Raw genomic sequence first — 19,253 nt, forward strand, 5'->3', positions numbered from 1 at the left:
CTGACAAATAACCATGAACAACTTTATAACTGTGTATCTCACAGTGTTTCAAACTAAAATTTATTAATAAAAATAAATGTGAATAAAGGCACAAATGCATACCTGTCAATGTTGAGCTATCAGCAGGAGCTGGAGATAAGACTTCAGGGCTAGAGAAATAAAATAATTACCATGAATAAAATGAGAGAACTGTGAAGACTTATTAGGAAATTTGTTTTCCACAAAGTAAATCACTAGCTCTTCAAACAAGATTTGCAGATTCAAATTGTTAAGTCACTTTTTTTTTAAGTTAAGTCTTCAAAATTCATTTATTTCCATATTGATGCCTTCTAAAAACCAATAAAAAATATATCAATCAGGGGCCGGAGAGATAGCATGAAGGTAAAGCATTTGTCTTGCATGCAGAAGGATGGTAGTTAAAATCCTGGGATCCCATATGGTCCCCCAAGCCTGCCAGGGGCGATTTCTGAGCGTAGAGCCAGGAGTAACCCCTGAGCGCTGCTGCGTGTGACCCAAAAACCAAAAACCAAAAAAAAAAAAAAAAAAAAAAAAAAATATATATATATATATATATATATATAAACTATAGTTTATAAACTATAAACATGTTTGTAATCATGGTGCTTAAATAAAGATTTTTTTTTTGGCTTTTGGGTCACACCTGGCAGCGCTCAGGGGTTACTCCTGGCTCTAAGCTCAGAAATCGCTCCTGGCAGACATCTGGCTTCCGGTTTCCTCTTTGATTCTGGAGACCAGCTCTTGCCAGGTATGGGGTTTGGGGAGACCCCATACCAGAACCTTTCTCCCTAGCCTGGGGAGTGCTGGGAGACTTGGCAGGCCCCCAGCCATCCTTGTCTTTTCCCCCTGACTCCAGGCCTTCCCTGGGTGCCAGCCCAGATGGCCAGAAGTGGGTTCAGGTGGACTCTTAGTGGTCCTCAGGTTCCCCCCTCCCTCCGTACTCCAGGGGGGAGGTGCATGGGGAGGAGGGCAGGCAGACATCTGGCTTCCGGTTTCCTCTTTGATTCTGGAGACCAGCTCTTGCCAGGTATAGGGTTTTTCTCCCTTGGACACCAGTCTAGGTGGACTCTATAGGGGTCAACAGGCTTTCCCCCTATCTCTCCCTACACTAATGGGAATGCACTCTGGGAGGAGGGCAGGCTGTTCTAGTACTGGTTTATATTGGGACAGTCAGTGAAAATTTTTTCTCTTTTTTTTCATATTGATATTATTGTGTGCATATATTCTATATATCCATAATATCCACCTTGTATTGGAACCTTGATACTGTCCTACAAAGCTCATTTCTAATATTTTACTGCCTCAGTCCCAACCCTTACTTCCCCCCATCCTCCCATGTAGGTGCAGCTAATGACATGAAGCTCACCACATAGAATGATAAGTGCAGTTAGAGAAATAACTACACTGAAAACTATCATAACAATGTGAATAAATGAGGGAAAAAGAAAGCCTGTCTCGAGTACAGGTGTGGGTGGGGTGGGGAGTAGGTAGATCTGAGAAATTGGTGGTGGGAATCCTGCACTGGTGAAGGGGGGTGTTCTTTACATGACTGTAATCATACAAGTACAATTATATTTGTAATCACGGTGTTTAAATAAAGATAATTAAAAAAAAAAGAAATCGCTCCTGGCAGGCTCGGGGGACCATATGGGATGCCGGGATTCGAACCACTGTCCTTCTGCATGCATGGCAAATGCCCTACCTCTATGTTATCTCTCCAGTCCCAAGATATTATTTTTAAAAAATCAAAAAATAAATATATAAACCTTTTTACATAAAGAAAATCTAGTTTAGTGGTGACTTGATGTAGATCACATTGATGGCAAGTTTAAGATCTCTGAGTCAGAGAGAATGAATTCTGGATTCCTTCTTCTCTCACTCAAGCTTGACCTCTGAATTCCTCAGAGAACTTATCGCAAGGCAAAATAATAGCTAGTTTATACATCCTTTAGACATTTTCTTCTTTCTTTTTAGGGGAACCATACCTAGCCATGCTCAGGACTTAGTCCTGGTTCTGCCTTCAGAGATAATTCCTGGCAAGCTTCCAAAGACAACATAGGGTTCCAGGGATGGGACTTAGGTCAGTTTTATGCAAAGCAAGAACCCTACACACTGTTCTAGCTCTCTGGCACCCATTAATTGGGTTGTGACTTTCTTTTTGTTTGGTTTTTGGTTTTGGGGACACACCAGAGGTTACTCCTGGCTCTGCACTGAGGAATCACTCTTGGTGGGTTCAGGGGACCATATGGGATGCCAGAGGTTGAACCCAGGTTAGCAAAATACAAGACAAATGCCCTACCCGCCCTTTTATGGATCTGGCCCCCTAATTAATTTTCTTGAGACAAAAGTCCTCCTTAACCCAAGGCAGGGGAGGCATTCTAGCCCTGTTTGCATGTTACCAAACAATCTGTCCATTATACCACCTTCCTGGAACTAAAAATGAGCAACTCTGTCATCTAGATTGTCATTAATCTCCACTAAGCATGTGCCCCCTATAACACTAGGAACACAACAAACTTCAATTTTATATGAAGTTTCTGGAGCTAAATTTAGCACCTCTAGACAAATGGGTTGCCAGATTGGATGAATGTCTTCGAATTCAGAGTAAGAGTTTAGATAGACCCTGATCCACAAACCCTGCAGAGAACCATCTATGACAGTGTTCTCTCTGCCCCCTTTCCAAACTTCATAAGTCATGTTTCTCTAATAAAACTGTCTGAGGATAATGAGTTTTTATTTCCAGAGAATCAAAGAATCTAGATGTCTATATGACCGCTATCCTCTAATCATATCACTCTGCAACTAAAAATAAAAATCAAAAAGGATCAGAAGATAATCTGACAAGGCCCCCTATCTACAGGAAAAGGGGCTTGTGCAAGTTCACATTTCCACATAGTTCAAAACATTAGAGTAATTTGGGGAAAGTTAAAAACTTTTGTGTATGTTCCTAAAGTGAAAAGGCTGTGGGGGCCAGAGAGATAGCATGGAGGTAAGGCGCTTGCCACTCATGCAGAAGGTCGGTGGTTCGAATCCCGGCATCCCATATGGTTTCCTGAGCCTGCCAGGAGCGATTTCTGAGCATCGAGCCAGGAGTAACCCCTGAGCGCTGCCGGGTGTGACCAAAAAAAAAAAAAAAAAGGCTGTTCCTTTAAACCCTTTCAAAGGAGCTAAAGAGTGATAAGACCAGTTTTCAATTTATAGCAATAGGAAACTCTCCAGCTTCAATAATCTGGCTTAGAGACTTGCCAATATGCTAGTGAGTTTCATCTTTGAAATTATTTTTTTAAGGACCGGAGCAATAGCACAGTGGTAGGGTGTTGGCTTTGCTTGTGGCCAACCTGGGATGGGCCAGAGTTTGATTCCCGGCATCCCACATGGTCCCCCAAGCCTGTCAGGAGAGTTTTCTGAGCACAGAACCAGAGTAGCTCCTGAGTGCTTCCAAGTGAGACCCAAAAACTACTTCCAGGTGAGACCCAAAAAAACTAAATAAATAAATAAATAAATACATTTTTAAAAAAATAAAAAATAAAACTATTCTCATAAATTCCTCCACTGGTCAAAGTTAAGTCAGAGAGGGTAAGGTAAACTCAAAGCCATTAAATAAAGTTGAATATTTCTTGAAACATAAGTTTTACTTGAAGCATAAGTAGCTAAAGGAGATAACAAGTGAGTACTGACATATAATTTAAAACAACTGTAATATTTAAGCATATGTGGCTATATTATGGAACAGAATATCAAATTTAAATAAGTGCTTAAATGAAATACACAATTCAAAGCTATTTCATGACTAGAACTATAGAGGCAACTAGGACCATTGTACCCAAAATTCTAGTGTTTTTAATTCCATTTTTGTTTCTTGGGTTACCTATCTGGTGATGCTCAAGGGTTATTTCTTGAATAACCCTCAATAATTACTCCTGGTGATGCCCAGGGGACCATAGGTGATGCCAGGAATTAAAACTAGGTCAACATTGTGGAAGGCAAGTGCCCTCCCTACTCCACTTCCTAAACCCCTAAATTTTGGTAGAAAACTCCCATTAACCCAATGCTAAGCAATAATCTTAGAGGAAGACACTATTACCCCCATTTACATTTATAAGGAAACTTACCCTAGAAGAGGTTAACAATTTACTTTGGTAGAAAATGTGAAAGAAAATAAAAAAGAAACAGATTTAAATTTTTTTTTCACTCTAAAGATTCTGGCCTTTCAAAATACTGGGAAGAATAAAGCATGAAGCAAAATTATATGTATTGGTAATTTATACTGCATATGCAAGAAATTGCTTACTAAGTAAAATGTCATCTGGCAGAATTTAAGGAAATATGTCATATAGGTAAGTTAATATGATGAATGATGAGCAGAGAAAGACTGGGGAATGAGAAAACATCAAGAGGCTTCTTGGATTGCAAGAGATAGAGATTGGGGGAGAGAAAGTCAGACAAATATGGAACAAACATTAACATAGCAGGCTAGAATTGGGTCTATCAATTATCCATAATTCAAAACCCCTTCCAAATATCTTTATTTTATAGAGAAAAAATGAAGTCCAGATGGGTAAAAGCAATTATTTCAGGGTCAGGCAATGGAATGATTCGATATGGCTTAAAGCCATACTTAAATTTTTTTTCCATATCCAATTTCCTTTTCAATTGTAAAAATTAAAATTAAATTTATCATATGTCAAACAATGTGCTAAAAGACTTCATCTTGGTCAACTCACTTAATTCTAAGCTTAAGAGAAAGATGCTATTATTCCCATTTACATGTCAAATGAAACTTATTCAAGATGAAGTTAAGAATTTACTCAGGAGTCGGAGAGATAGCATAGAGGTAGGGAGTTTGCCTTGCATACAGAAAGACGGTGGTTCCTGCAAGGAGAGATTTCTGAGTGTAGAGCCAGGAGTAACCCTGAGCACTGTCGGATGTGACCCAAAAAACAAAAACAAAAAATTTACTCAGGATTACATAGCTAGTTGGTGGAGGGTTCATTGAATTCCAGAAATCAGGCTGGAGAGATAGCACAGCAATAGGGTGTTTGCCTTGCCTGCGGCTGACCGGGAGGGACCTGGTTCAATTCCTGGCATCCCATATGGTCCCCCAGCCTGCCGAGGTGATTTCTGAGTGCAGAGCCAGGAGTAACTCTTGAGCACAGCTGGATATGGTCCAACAACCAATCAATAAATCAATCAATAAAGTTTAAAAATATAATAATTTAAAAGTTTTAAAAGAATTTTAGCAATCTCACTCTTACCTACATTAATACCTTACAACATAGCCTTTAAATGACCTATGTTATCTAAAAAGACAACCCCAAGTATTCTCTGGGTCTCAAAGATACAGCTTACATAAATCACACAACCTAAAACTCAAAATATTAGAAAAAGAAAGAGAAAGCCTTAGATGAAAGTAAAAAATTGATAAGGATTAAAAAGTATGGAGAGCATTTAGAATGAAGTTGCTCTCCTTACTCGGACTAGATTTCACTTACTGAATTCAAAGAACCGTTTTCCCCTAGTAAGACTAACTTAGACCATCTATCAAATAAAATAGAGGGGCCAGAATGGTAGCACAGTGGTAGGGGGTTTGCCTTACATGCAGATGACCCAGGATGGATGCAGGTTTGATCCCCAGTATCCCATACAGTCCCCCAAGCAGGAGTAATTTCTGAGAGCAGAGCCAAGAGAAACCCCTGAGTGCAGGCTGGTAAAACCCACCCAAAACACACACACACAAAGAAAATAGAATTATTTAAATGACAGCCAGTGGGCAACTCTCAATAATTCAAATCACTTTATCCCTCAGCCTCTTACTTTTTAAAAAGTAAAAAATAAAACAAGCACACTCTCACATGTCCTCATTATGTCTGCCTCCTGCAAGGATCCCTTAGATTGCCACAACATAACTAGAAGACAGCCGTGTATTGACATTGGAGACAGCAATGCCCCTTCATTTCTCAGCCAAACCACAAATTTGCGGTTGTTTAGCAAAGACTATTAGCTTAAGACCAACAGCAAACAACCCCCTAGTGTCTTATTTTCCCAACTCTTCTAGCACATAATTTATTCCTCGCCACCACTGCCTAGTCATTTCAGTGGAATTCAGGTGGGAGTGTGTCAAAAGGTATTATTGCCATAAGGAACACAAGCCTACAAATCTATCAAAACAGGGGAGGAGAGGGACATTGGTGGTGGAAATGTTGCACTGGTAAAGGGGGTATTCTGTTTGTGACTGAAACCCAATTACAAACATGCTTGTAATCATGGTGCTTAAATAAAGATTTATTAAGGAAAAAAGTTTTTAAAAATAAAAGAATTCATAAAAAAATTTAAGAAAACAGCACAATTAAATACTAACCTTGACATTTTAATTTTCTATACTTTGCTTTGCTTGTAAATCAGTTTACTTTAATCAGCTCAGGACAACAATAGAACTCAAAGCAGAGAGCCAGGAATCCTTGGTGCTACACCTAGATATATCATCTTTGCACGAGTCAAGAAAAGACCTCTGTTTCCCTGGGCTTAGAGAACTTACTGTCTAAAGCACGAATATCACTGTTTCACAAATATTTTATGAAGACAAATAAAAATGATGTACAGTAGAATCATGAAAAGCACAGAATGATAAAATGAAAACATGTATGTGGGATATAAAAAGATTAAGATTATAATATTCACATATCCATATCTGGTTATAATATCCAGAGACAGCAGAGATAAGGAGTAGGAAGGCCAGTCCATGGTAAAAAGCTTGCCACAAAGAGTGGTGAATGTAATTAGGGTAGTGAATGGTTCGATGTGACAATGAGAGTTGGGAATGATCACTCTGGGCAAGAACTGGGTGCTGAAAGGGGATAAAGTGATATGCATGGTACCCCTTCACTAGCAATAGTGAAAACCACAATGTCAAAAAAGAAGAGAGAGAGAGAGACTGAGACAGAGAAAGAGAGAGAGAGGGAGAGGGAGAGAGGGGAGAGAGAGAGAGAAAGAGAGAGAGAAGAGAGAGAAAGAGAGAGAGAGAAGAGAGAGAGAGAGAGAGAGAGAGAGAGAGAGAGAGAGAGAGAGAGAGAGAGAGAGAGAGAGAGAAGTAAAATGCCTGCCCAAAAGGCAGGCAAGGGAAGCTTGGTGTGAGGGAAACCAGAGAAATTGGTGGTAGGAAATGTGCACTGGTGAAGGGTGATGGACATTCTATGACTGAAACTTAACCCTGAATGATTTTGTAAACATGTTGCTTAAGTAATTAATTATAAAAATAAAGGAAATATTTGCTCAATATATATATACATATATATATTTATATTTGAGGCTGAAAAGTTAGTGCAAGGTGATTAAGATGCTTGTCCTGCATACTTGTACTTTATTCCCCCCAGAACCACAAGGTTCCGAATATCACAGGGCACAGCCCTAGAGGCCCTCAAGCGCCCCCAAACCACAGCTCTGAGCAGAACAGCATCCTCTGGCCTAACATTGAATTGAGGGCTTCCTCTTTTGCCAAGACTTGGTAGGAGAGCCCCAGGTCTTCTTCGTGCCATTTGGGGGACCCCCTTCTTCAAATATATGGTTGAAGTACAATAACAAATCCCTCCCCTCCAAAAAAAAAATCTTTGTACTGAGAATATGAGCAGAGATTGCTCATATTCAATTCATTTTTTTTTTTTTTTTTGGTTTTTGGGTCACACCCGGCAGTGCTCAGGGGTTACTCCTGGCTGTCTGCTCAGAAATAGCTCCTGGCAGGCACGGGGGACCATATGGGACACCGGGATTCGAACAACCACCTTTGGTCCTGGATCGGCTGCTTGCAAGGCAAACGCAGCTGTGCTATCTCTCCGGGCCCTTCAATTCATATTTATATTCTTTTGATTCAATTCATATTCAGTTCTTTTGATTAAGCAGAAACTTGGTTCTTCACTTTAAAAAGTTTAATGAATATCTATCATAGATTGAATCTTCTATTTGTGACTGAGGCTACAACAGTAAAATCAGGTGTCAGGATGCTGCAGAGAGCATAAAGGGCTGAGCTTTGAAGTCAGGAGCTTTGTTTATATCCCTGACACAGCATGGACACCTGAGCCCAACTGAGTGTGGCCCCAAAACAACACCAGCAACAAGAACCAGATGGCACAGGATTAAACAGCAACTGGAGCTACATGGAGATGCTTACAAGGTATCTGGCTATAATGAAGACAAGAACTGGAGGAGAGTAATTTAAGAACCGAGGGAAAGATTTGAGCATGGGGGCTGGAGTGATAGCACAGCGGTAGAGTATTTGCTTTGCATGCGGCTGACCCAGGATGGGCCTGGATTGGATCCCTGGCACTCCAGATGGTTTCCTGACCCAGGAGCAATTTCTGAGCGCATACCCAAGAGTAACCCCTGAGCACCACCAGGTGTGGCCCCAAAAACAAAAACAAACCAAAAGAAAAATGATTTTAGCATGTTTATATGCCAATGAAAAGGGATTAGTCATGAGAGAACATGAAAACTTGGAAGGAAAAAATACAATATTAGTTTGTAAAGGCAAAATATGTAATAATAACAATAATAATAATAATAATAATAATAACAGAGGTGTTTAAAAGATTTGATAGAATATAAGTTCCCAAACAAGATGTCAAAATGCTTTTTATAAAAGAAACCTAGCCAATAACAGAAAATCTTAAGATTATATACAGTAAAATACTCCGTGTAAGTTATAACAGCAAATGTTACAATTCACATAGAGGCAGTGAGGAATTAGGTCATAGCTGGACTTAAGACTGCTAATCACGGGTGAGTGCAATTAGAGAAATAATACACTAGCAACTACCAAGACAATGTTAATGAGTGAGAAAAGTAGAATACCTGTTTCATATACAAGCAGGGGGTGTGGGAGTAGGGAGATGGGGGCATTGGTGGTGGGAATGTTGCACTAATGTAGGGGGGTGTTCTTTTTGTGACTGAAACCTAACTACAGTCATGTTTGTAGTCACGGTGTTTAAATAAAGGTATTATTTAAAAAAAAAACTGCTAATCAGCTCGTCACAAAATAGAAGTGTAGCCTGATTTACTAGTTGGGCTCAATGTAATAACAAAGATCCTTACATAGAAAGAGGAAGGTGGAGTGTCAAAGTAAGAGACAGAAAATGTCACTGCTAGCTCTGAAGGATAATATAATCAAGCAATGTGGATGGCCTCTAAAGGCTGGGGGGGCGGGTAATCAACTTTACCTACAACCTCCAAAAATGTGCCCAGACCTTCAGACCCTGGTCAGATTTCTATACTATAAAAGTGGAACATCATTTTAAAATTACCAAGCTTGTGATAATTTATTACAGTAGTAACAGAAAACTAACATAATATTCTCTTAATAAAATTCAAAAAAATAGGGATCAGAGAGATAATACAGTGATATGGCATTTGCCTTGCAAGCAGCCAACCCAGAACAGACCCAGGTTCAATTCTCAGCATCCCATATGGTCACCAAAGCCTGCCAAGTGTGATTTCTGAACAAAGAGTCAGGAATAACCTCTCAGCACCATAGGGTGTGGCCCAAAAGCCAAAATAAAATTTTAAATAAATACCAAAATCATCTCTAAAAATCAAAAGAATTAAATTTGAATACGGAAAAGTGATGGATAGATCAAAGGTTTTCCTGTGTCTCTAGAGTTGTCAAGTTGACTTGGCTTCACATCCAGTGCCACTCTGCCACGGGTGGAACCACATTCAGCAATTTACCACAGCTAACGGTTTCCAGTCCACCCCAGTCTGAACTGTTCTAGTTCATGGTAAAGATACTAACTTAAATTTAAATTTCCATACCAACTTTATTTCATGTGTGTTATTATTCTGTTCATTGACTTATTTTCTAAGAACAATATTTTGAGTCTTTTCACCAGATCTAGAGTCTTATCAATAAAAATATAGTAGTTCTGCTATGTTTCATAGCTGCAAATAAGTCTCAATATCCTCAGTATATTTGAGAACACAAATACTGCTTGACTTATAGGCAACTTGATGGTGAGAAAGACTAGGAACTGCAGAAAACTGCATCAAACTAAGGTTAGCCACAGCAGAATACACATAAACATATGTACACTTATGTACACACATAAACTTATGTACTCAAATGTCTCCCCACTACCTCATTTCTTCCATGTGTTATGAATCACATCTGTCATCATTTGACACCACACCTGGTCATCTATTCCAGCTAACCTACTTTTACCACTTACAGTCACTCCAGGCATACACTTTGCAATGTCCACTTCTATAAAGAAAAATCTTGTGTTTGTTTCAGTTAAGTGTTATGGTTAAGATTTGTATGTATGTGGGCCAGGCGGTGGCGCTAAAGGTAAGGTGCCTGCCTTGCCTGCGCTAGCCTTGGACGGACCGCGGTTTGATCCCCCGGTGTCCCATATGGTCCCCCAAGCCAGGAGCAACTTCTGAGCACATAGCCAGGAGTAATCCCTGAGCGTTACCGGGTGTGGCCCAAAAACCAAAAAAAAAAAAAAAGATTTGTATGTATTATGGAGTATGTATTACACACTTCCATGGGTAAAGTATTATTTTCAGTTGGTACCATTGTGAAGATTATGAGAATGGTGGGCTCACAAGAGTCCCCTGGTTATGTGATATATTGGAAGTAGCAAGGAGTCTTCCTCTGACTATTTGCTCTCACTGAGCAAAAACAACATTCATGAAACCACACAACCTTAATCGAGGCACTAAGTTCCAAGCCTGAATATATATTCACCAGTATCATCAGCTTTATGAATGAGACCACACAAAATTCCAATTCCCTCCTATCATCCCATTTATATATACAAGCTATGCTTTGACCCAGACACTGATGCCCAGGCTGAAATTGTAAATAGTGATTCCTCCGCTTGATCCTTCAATTTGTCCTTCCCTCTAATTTGAAACAAAAATTCTAGGCTCTGGGCCTGGAGAGATAGCACAGCGGCGTTTGCCTTGCAAGCAGCCAATCCAGGACCAAAGGTGGTTGGTTCGAATCCCGGTGTCCCATATGGTCCCCCGTGCCTGCCAGGAGCTATTTCTGAGCAGAGAGCCAGGAGTAACCCCTGAGCACTGCTGGGTGTGACCCAAAAACTAAAAAAAAAAAAAAAAAATTCTAGGCTCTGACCCATATTACATGCCACAGGGGTGCTTTTCTACATAAGCACCCACAAAGTGGCCTCATGTGTGGACATTCTGAGCCTGGACAGAACTGGAAATCCTAACCAACGTAGGCTCAAAATCCTTCACCTTTCATTATCTACTCTGTGCTACTCCAGCTTGGGAGCCAAATATATACCTTAATCCCAATTTTAAAGTCAACAGAATCAAGTATCAAGAATAGCACTGAAGAATTCATCAAGAATATACTGTTTAGTGGCAGAGGAAGGTCATCACTGCTGGTGGAAATTGCCCTAAATCCTCTTCACTATGTAACTTAAATATAACTGTGAAAGACTTGTAATTCACATTGGTCTCAATAGAAATTAAAAATATATATACTGTTTAAAGGTCAAATTATCGCTCATTCTAGGGATCTACTCTACCTATCATTTAATAAGCTATCCTCCACCACGGGTACCATTTCAGAATGATTTTACTGTTAGTGGATGAAGCTCAACAACAGTAGGCCATCCCATATTCCATTTCCAAAAATCTGTTTTCTCACCGATGAATGAATAATATGCCTACCTCCTAATAAAATTAGACAGTAAATAAGTGCAGTGGCTATGAGGGTGGTCTGGAAGGAAAGTGGCTTTCAAATGAGGAAAAGCATTTGGAACTTACCCACAAGGATGGTCACTGCAAGGACTGGCAAGGAAAAAGAAAGGGACCATTATTTGAGTTTTGGAATGCGCATTATATATTCCTGTTGCCAAACGTGAACTAAAGGGGAAAAAAGACACTCACCTGTTTACAGTTGCCTTTGTATGTGTCAGTTTCTAAGGAAAACAAATATATAAATATGACTCCATGTGTTCATTACAGTTAATAAGCAGTTTTTAATAAAACCTATTACCTAGAGAACACTAAAATTCTGATATTATAGAATCAACGTTATTATCCTACATATACAAATAGGTAAATAACATAAACATAAAACATAAACATAAACATAAAATAACATAAACAAATAGGTAAAGCGAGATACTAATAATGACAAATTTGTTTTATGATCATAGTAACAGAAGATCTGTGCTCTTAATAGGAACAGATTACTAGCACAAACTCCCTGAAAATAATCCCCAAATAGTTAAAGGCTGGTATAGCTTTATACTAACCTTCCATGAACTTAAAACTTTATGTACTTAGTGTTTTATGATGTGCTCTAATATATTAACAGTGGCTATCACAGTAGAAAAATAGAATGATATGGATAAAATAACTGAAAAATTTTATTTTTTATTACAGCACTGTGATTTACAAAGTTATTTATAGTTGAGTTGTAGACATACAAAGTTCCAGCACTGGTGCCATCACCAGTGTCAACTTCCCCTCAATCAATGTTCCCAGGTTCCCTCCCTCTGTTTTTTCAAAATTCAAACAAGAGAACAAATTGTGTCAATATTGTATTATTCTGTATGGACGTTCCAAAGTAAAATTCCTTCAAGTTCCTCCTAAATTATTAATATATGTGTGTTGAGATCAAGATGATATAAAAGAACATTAACTTGGAATCAGATTTTTCTAGTTTCAAGTCTCGTTTTCTCTTGCTTAGCTATAAAGATAAATCCCAACATTTCCTTTTTTGTTTTTGTTTTTGTTTTTTGTGGTTTTTGGGTCATACCCAGCAGTGCTCAGGTGTTACTCCTGGCTTCATGCTCAGAAATTGCTCCTGGCAGGCACGGGGGACCATATGGGACACCGGGATTCGAACCGATGACCTTCTGCATGAAAGGCAAATGCCTTACCTCCTTGCTATCTCTCCGGCCCCCAACCCCAACATTTCCAACATTTTTTCTGTGTCTAGACTCAATTCTGCATCTTTATATTATTATTCTAAATAACTCCCATGATTTTATAAATAAGTCAATGCTCTTCTTACAGACTTCTAGAATAATCTTAGTCACTCTCATGATCTTGATCACCACCTCAAAGATATTATTCCTAAAACAATATTTAAAACTCATTCCTAGGGACTGGAGATAAAATATCAGATGTAGGACCCTTGGTTTACGTTCAGTCAACTTCAGTTTGATCCCTGGTACTGCATATGGTATCCCAAACAACAAAAGGAGCGACACCTTAAAACGGTGCCAGAATTAGGCCCTATGTACCAAGGTGTGACCAAGACAAAACAAAACAAAACAAAACAAAACAAAACAAAACAAAACAAAAAACCCAAGCGTCCATCTTGGTTTCATATTAAGTATTAACATTTCACAGGACTCAAACTAACAGTCAAATGGAATTTGTTCTCTTTCACGTATGAGAGTGTGGATGTGCGCGCGCGCACGCGCACACACACACACACACACACACACACACACACACACACACTAGCTAGATATGCCAAAGTTCCTTGCTTGATTATCCAGTTTAGAAACTAAGAGGTTGTTGGGCTTTTTCTTCATCCTTCATAGTTCCACTAATCTTGAGTCCCGGGGATCTTGTTTCCTGTTTATATCTCTCATATTCTTTTCTCCAGCCTCTGTTTTTTTTTGTTTGTTTGTTTTCCTTTGAGGACACAGGTTACTCCTGGCTCTGCACTCAAAAATTTCTCAGGGAGCAATTTCTCAGTAATACTCAAACAGACTCAGGGAGACTCGGGAAATGCTTGAGGTCAAACCCTAGTTAGCCATGTGCAAGGCAAACACTCTACCTGCTATGTTATCAATGTCCCTACCCACCCATCCCCTGGCTCTATTTTTGTTAGTACACAATGCCCTAGGACCTAGACCAGGGGTCCCCAAACTATGTTCCATGGACCACATGCAGCCCACTGAGGACATTTATCCGACCTGCCAGATATTTTGCCTACTGCCTGTCCTGCTTAGCTACCAACTTGTCCCAGGCCTGCAGTGCGCAGGCCACACTCTCCAATTTCTCCTACTCTCTGTTTCTCATCTCCTCCTCTCAGTCTCAGGAAGGGGTCCTCAAACTACAGCCCACCTAAAGCAAGCCCATAGTTCCCATTAAAATACTGGCAATTTTGTTGATTTAATTTTACTTGCTCTACTTGTTTTAAATATTTCATTTGTTCCCATTTTGTCTTTTTACTTCAAAATAAGCTATGTGCAGTGTGCATAGGAATTTGTTCATACTTTAAAAAAATTATAGTTTGGCCCTCCATTTGTCTGAGAAACAGTGAACTGACCCACTGTTTAAAAAGTTTGAGGACCCCTAACCTAGACTACTGAGTAGCTTTCTGATTGATCTGCTTCGGTCTTGTTCAGGAAAATCCTTCTTGTAATATAGAAATCACAATGAATGGTAGGTAGTGAGTGAGAGAAATAGAATGCCTATCTTGAAGACAAGCAGGAGGTGGTGGGGTGAGGAGGGATATGGGGGGCATTGGTAGTGGGAATGTTGCACTGGTGAAGGGAGTGAACTTTTTTATGACTGAAACTCAACTACAAACATGTTTGTAATCAGGGTGCTTAAAGCAAGGTAATAATTTTTAAAAAATCACAATGACATTTCCAAATTCTAAACTGTCCAATGTGACCGTCCCTGTGACATATCCACTTACCACCTTTCAGTGGTCTTTCATCACCTAGAGAATTAAATCCAAACTCAACCATTGCACCAGCCAGGTTTCCTATGACTTCTGGCATGTTAGCTTAAAATATTCCATAAAAAACACTTGGTTCATATTCTCACCATAGCCTCTAATGCCCATCTTAAATTTATTTTGCTAACTTTACCCATTATAAAAGATTCAATGCTAGTCATATTAACACCCTTCTGCGCTCAGGGACATGTGTGTGTGTGTGCGCACACATACACACACACCTTTAGTCTACATATTTTACTAAATAATCACTGAATGTATGTTTTCTTATTTTTTTAATTTAACTTTAATGAAAGTTCCATTTTTCAGGATAACAAAATCAGAGGCTGTTGTTATATGTTATATGCTGTTATATTAATAGATGTTTGCTACTCTTTCAGCAGATTATTTGACTACAATGGAGAAGAAAATTATAATATTATTATAAATATGTCTTTCTGTGTGCAAAAATTGTGTTTTTTTTCCAGCTATGTTTTCCCTTTTTACCTGAAAGATATTACATATTAGTTACAGTATATGCAACACTTGTCACTAATTTAGAAGAGAGACTCATGATAGAGGGAAAGAACATGAATTTGATTAGGAGAACTGGATTTGGATTTAAACTTGATTCTTTTAGGGACTGGGGATAACCAGTTTATGTCCACATCTATAAAATGAAACATTTTCACCTTGTAAGGTTGCCGTTCGTTAGATATAATGTTTTCGTAAATCTAAGACATGGCATGGTACATGATAATAAATACAGAATATATTTTAACTAGATATTCTCATAATTTTAATACTGACCAGTTTAAAACATTGCAGAAGAAAATATATGCAATATTGTTGATTAAAATGTGAGATACATAACTGAAAGTTGAATTTATCTTAAAAACACAAAAATCTGGGCCAGAGAGATAGCACGGAGGTAAGGTTTTTGCCTTGCATGCAGAAGGATGGTGGTTCGAATCCCGGCATCCCATATGGTCCCCCGAGCCTGCCAGGGGCAATTTCTGAGCATAGAGCCAGGAGTAACCTCTGAGCGCTGCCAGATGTGACCCAAAAACCAAAAAGAAAAAAAAAACCACAAAAATCTGCACACTTTCAAAATGTTTATACCCTGAAAACTTTGTCTAGTGTACACCCATTTTTTAATCAAAGTACCTATCCATTTATATCAAATTTCCTTCTTTTAAATGGCCCTAATTCATTGTCACTATGTACTTTAAATATTACTGTGAAAGATTTGTAATTCACTTTAATCACAATAAAAAATATTTTTGTTTTTTGGGGGAGGGCTACACCAGTGACACTCAGGGCTTACTCTTGGCTATGCACTCAGAAATGGCTCCTGGCTTGGGGGACCATATGGGATGCTGGGAATCAAACCACCGTCCTTCTGCATGCAAGATAAATGCCCTACCTCCATGCTATCTCTCTGGCCCCATGATATAACCTTTTTAAAGCATATTTACAATAAAGTAAACAAATTCATTAGAGTTATATTTATATTCTTACAAGTTAAAAAAAAACTACATCCTATATCGTACTCACTGATACTAAATCAAATTAATGAAGTATAAAAGAAAAAGTTTACTGCCAGAAATTTATATTCACAGTCTAAATATTTGCTAAGATAGGGCCAGAGAGAGCACAGCAGTAGGGCGTTTGCCTTGCATGCAGCCGACCTGGAACGAACCTGAATCAATTCCTAACATCCTATATGGTCCCCAAGCTTGCCAGGAGAGATTTCTGAGCACAGAGCCACAGTGACCCCTGATCATTGCCGAGTGTGGCCCCAAAATCCAATCAATTAATAAAGAAAAAAACTGCTTTAAAAAATATTTGGTGGGGCCAGAGAGATAGCATGGAGGTAAGGTGTTTGCCTTTCATGCAAATGAAAGGGTTCGAATCCCAGCATCCCATATGGGCCTCCGAGCCTGCCAGGAGCGATTTCTGAGCATAGAGCCAGGAATAATCCCTGAGTGCTGCTGGGTGTGATCCAAAACAAAACAAAACAAAACAAAAAATTTACTAAGCCTTATGTTAAAGTATTTAGGAATCAGAGAGATAGCACAGTGCATAGGACACTTGCCTGGCACACAGTCAACCTAGGTTTGGTCATAGACTCCACATATAGTCCCCTAAGTCTTACCTGAGCACAGCTGGGTATGGCCCCAAAACAAAGCAAAAGTGTTTTCATTTATAAAGTTGAGGTTCTCATCACATTATATATTTAAATTACCAAAGGAGCTCAGAAGATAGTTCAGAGGCCAAGGTACCTGGTCTACAAAAGTAAGCCCCCTTAGTGCCTCTCATATGCAGCAAGTGCATTTTCGTAGGCTCAACTATTTCGGATCTTTGGCATCACAACAGAGCATGCAGTTTCTATGGCATAGTCATGTGTGCATGAATACCATTCATATATTTTTTTTTGGTTTTGGTTTCTTTTGGGGGGGCCACACCCAGTGATGCTCAAGGGTTACTCCTGGCTTCGTGCTCAGAAATGGCTCCTGGCTTGGGGGACCATATGGGAAGCCAGGGATGGAACGGAGGTCTGTCCTGGATCAGCCGCGTGAAAGACAAACGCCCTACCGCTGCGCTATCACTCCAGCCTCCATCCCACCACTCATATATTTAACCCCAGCACTATGTAAGTATATCAGTACTAGAACCAGCATGTACCACAATCAAGCATGCCAGAATAGTTTGCTGAAATTCATTGCAGTAACAATAGCAGCAAAGAGAATGGAGTGGATCAGGTAGGAGTTTTATAAAATAAAATAGCCACAGAGTGATAGCACAGCAGTAGGGCATTTGCTTTGCACACAGTCGACCTAGAATGGACCCAGGCTCAATCTTTGGCATCCCAAATGGTACCCTGAACTTGCCAGGAGCAATTTCAGAGTGCAGAGCAAGGAGTAACCAGATCGCCACCTAGAGTGGTGCAAAAACAAAAAAAAAAAAATCAATGGGGTGTTACCCCCCACATAAGGAAACACACACCAGATGTGGCTTTTGCTTTCCTAGTGCAGTGTCTAATTTTCCTCCCAAGAATTATCTGCCAAAAGGCCCATTCAGAGAAGTCAATTATTGACCCTTTGCATAGATTATTGGCTATAATTCTAACATGGCTGTGACATTACATTTTCTCTTTACTATTATTTATTTGAATTTTGTCTCTTTTGCCACTACAGAAATTCGGCCTTAACTATCTTGCAGTCATTAAAGGAATTTCAGTACCAAGCAAGCTGCTAGAAGTTCCCTGTTGGCTTAGCATATTTGCAATTTAAAATCCAGCCAGCTCTCTCTTTCTGTCAGCCTTCTCACTTCCGAAGGCCAAGTCAAAACGTAACATCTTCAAGACAATGGTCTTCTCTCCCTGCTTTTGAGCTTCAAAGCAGAATGGTTTCTGTCTTGGGAACTCTCCCTGTCACTTTGAATACTTGCTTGAAAACAGGTTTGGTCAGTGTAGAATTAGATTATTTCACTAGGTATAATTATTGTATCCCTTTCTTTAGTGTTATTCTCTTTCTATTACCAGATCATAGGAAGTGGGTCTTAGCTCTTAGCTAGAATACTATTTCCCTCAGGTTAAGAATATTTGTTATCTGGGGCCGGGCGGTGGCGCTAAAGGTAAGGTGCCTGCCTTGCCTGCGCTAGCCTTGGACGGATGGCGGTTCCATCCCCCGGTGTCCCATATGGTCCCCCAAGCCAGGAGCAACTTCTGAGCACATAGCCAGGAGTAACCCCTGAGCGTTACCGGGTGTGGCCCAAAAACCAAAAAAAAAAAAAAAAAGAATATTTGTTATCAGGAGTAAACCAGGATTCTTGCCATCCCTTAATTTACATCAGTAATGACACCTAGGGCCAGGAACTTCTTTGATATGTAAGAATTTAGTCTTCCTTTAATCCTCTAACTCCTAACTGAAACCTATTCTATTCTAAGGTTACTAAACGCACTAAGCTATGTGTATTTGTTCTGAAATCAAACAATGTAGATTGCATTCTTTTCATGTTATGACTGCCTCTCTTTTCCCTTTATATACTCCATTGCCTGCAGATTAAAATTTGTCGCACTCTTGCCAGAGATGTGTTGACCCCACACATACTGCATGTGGTATCATTATTTCATATTTCATATTCGTCCGCTTCATGTTCCCGCTTATTCCCAGTGAGAATTTATCTGACCCACTAACGTTTTGCTTAGGGATGCAAACATGTCCGCAGCAATGGGGCCAGAGAGATAGCATATCAGTAGGACATTTGCCTTGCACGCAACTAATTCAGGACGAACTTGGGTTTGATTCCCAGCATCCCATATAATTTCCCAAGACTGCCAGGAGCATTTTCTGGGCACAGAGCCAGGAGTAGTCAATTAAAAAAAAGATAAATAAATAATGATAAAATGGCCAAAGCTGGAGAGACAATACTGCAAGTAAGGCATTTGCCTTGCAGTCAGTGAACCCTGGTTCAATCCCTGGTACTACATATCACACGCGCACACACACACACACACACACAC

The 19,253-nt window shown here is 39.5% G+C and overlaps 1 protein-coding gene across 1 annotated transcript in view; it reads right to left on the reverse strand.

Annotated features, from left to right (window-relative positions):
• Nucleotides 1-19,253, reverse strand: part of IMPG2 (interphotoreceptor matrix proteoglycan 2) — a 77,974-nt gene that overhangs the window by 51,834 nt on the left and 6,887 nt on the right. The window contains exons 4-5 of the mRNA XM_049785643.1: nt 11,923-11,954; nt 103-149 (exon numbers count right to left, since the gene is read on the reverse strand). Coding sequence (XP_049641600.1) covers nt 103-149; nt 11,923-11,954 — 79 coding nt within the window. The remainder of the gene's footprint in view (nt 1-102; nt 150-11,922; nt 11,955-19,253) is intronic.

This window comes from Suncus etruscus, chromosome 13 (assembly GCF_024139225.1).
Source record: "Suncus etruscus isolate mSunEtr1 chromosome 13, mSunEtr1.pri.cur, whole genome shotgun sequence".
Classification (NCBI taxonomy): domain Eukaryota; kingdom Metazoa; phylum Chordata; class Mammalia; order Eulipotyphla; family Soricidae; genus Suncus; species Suncus etruscus.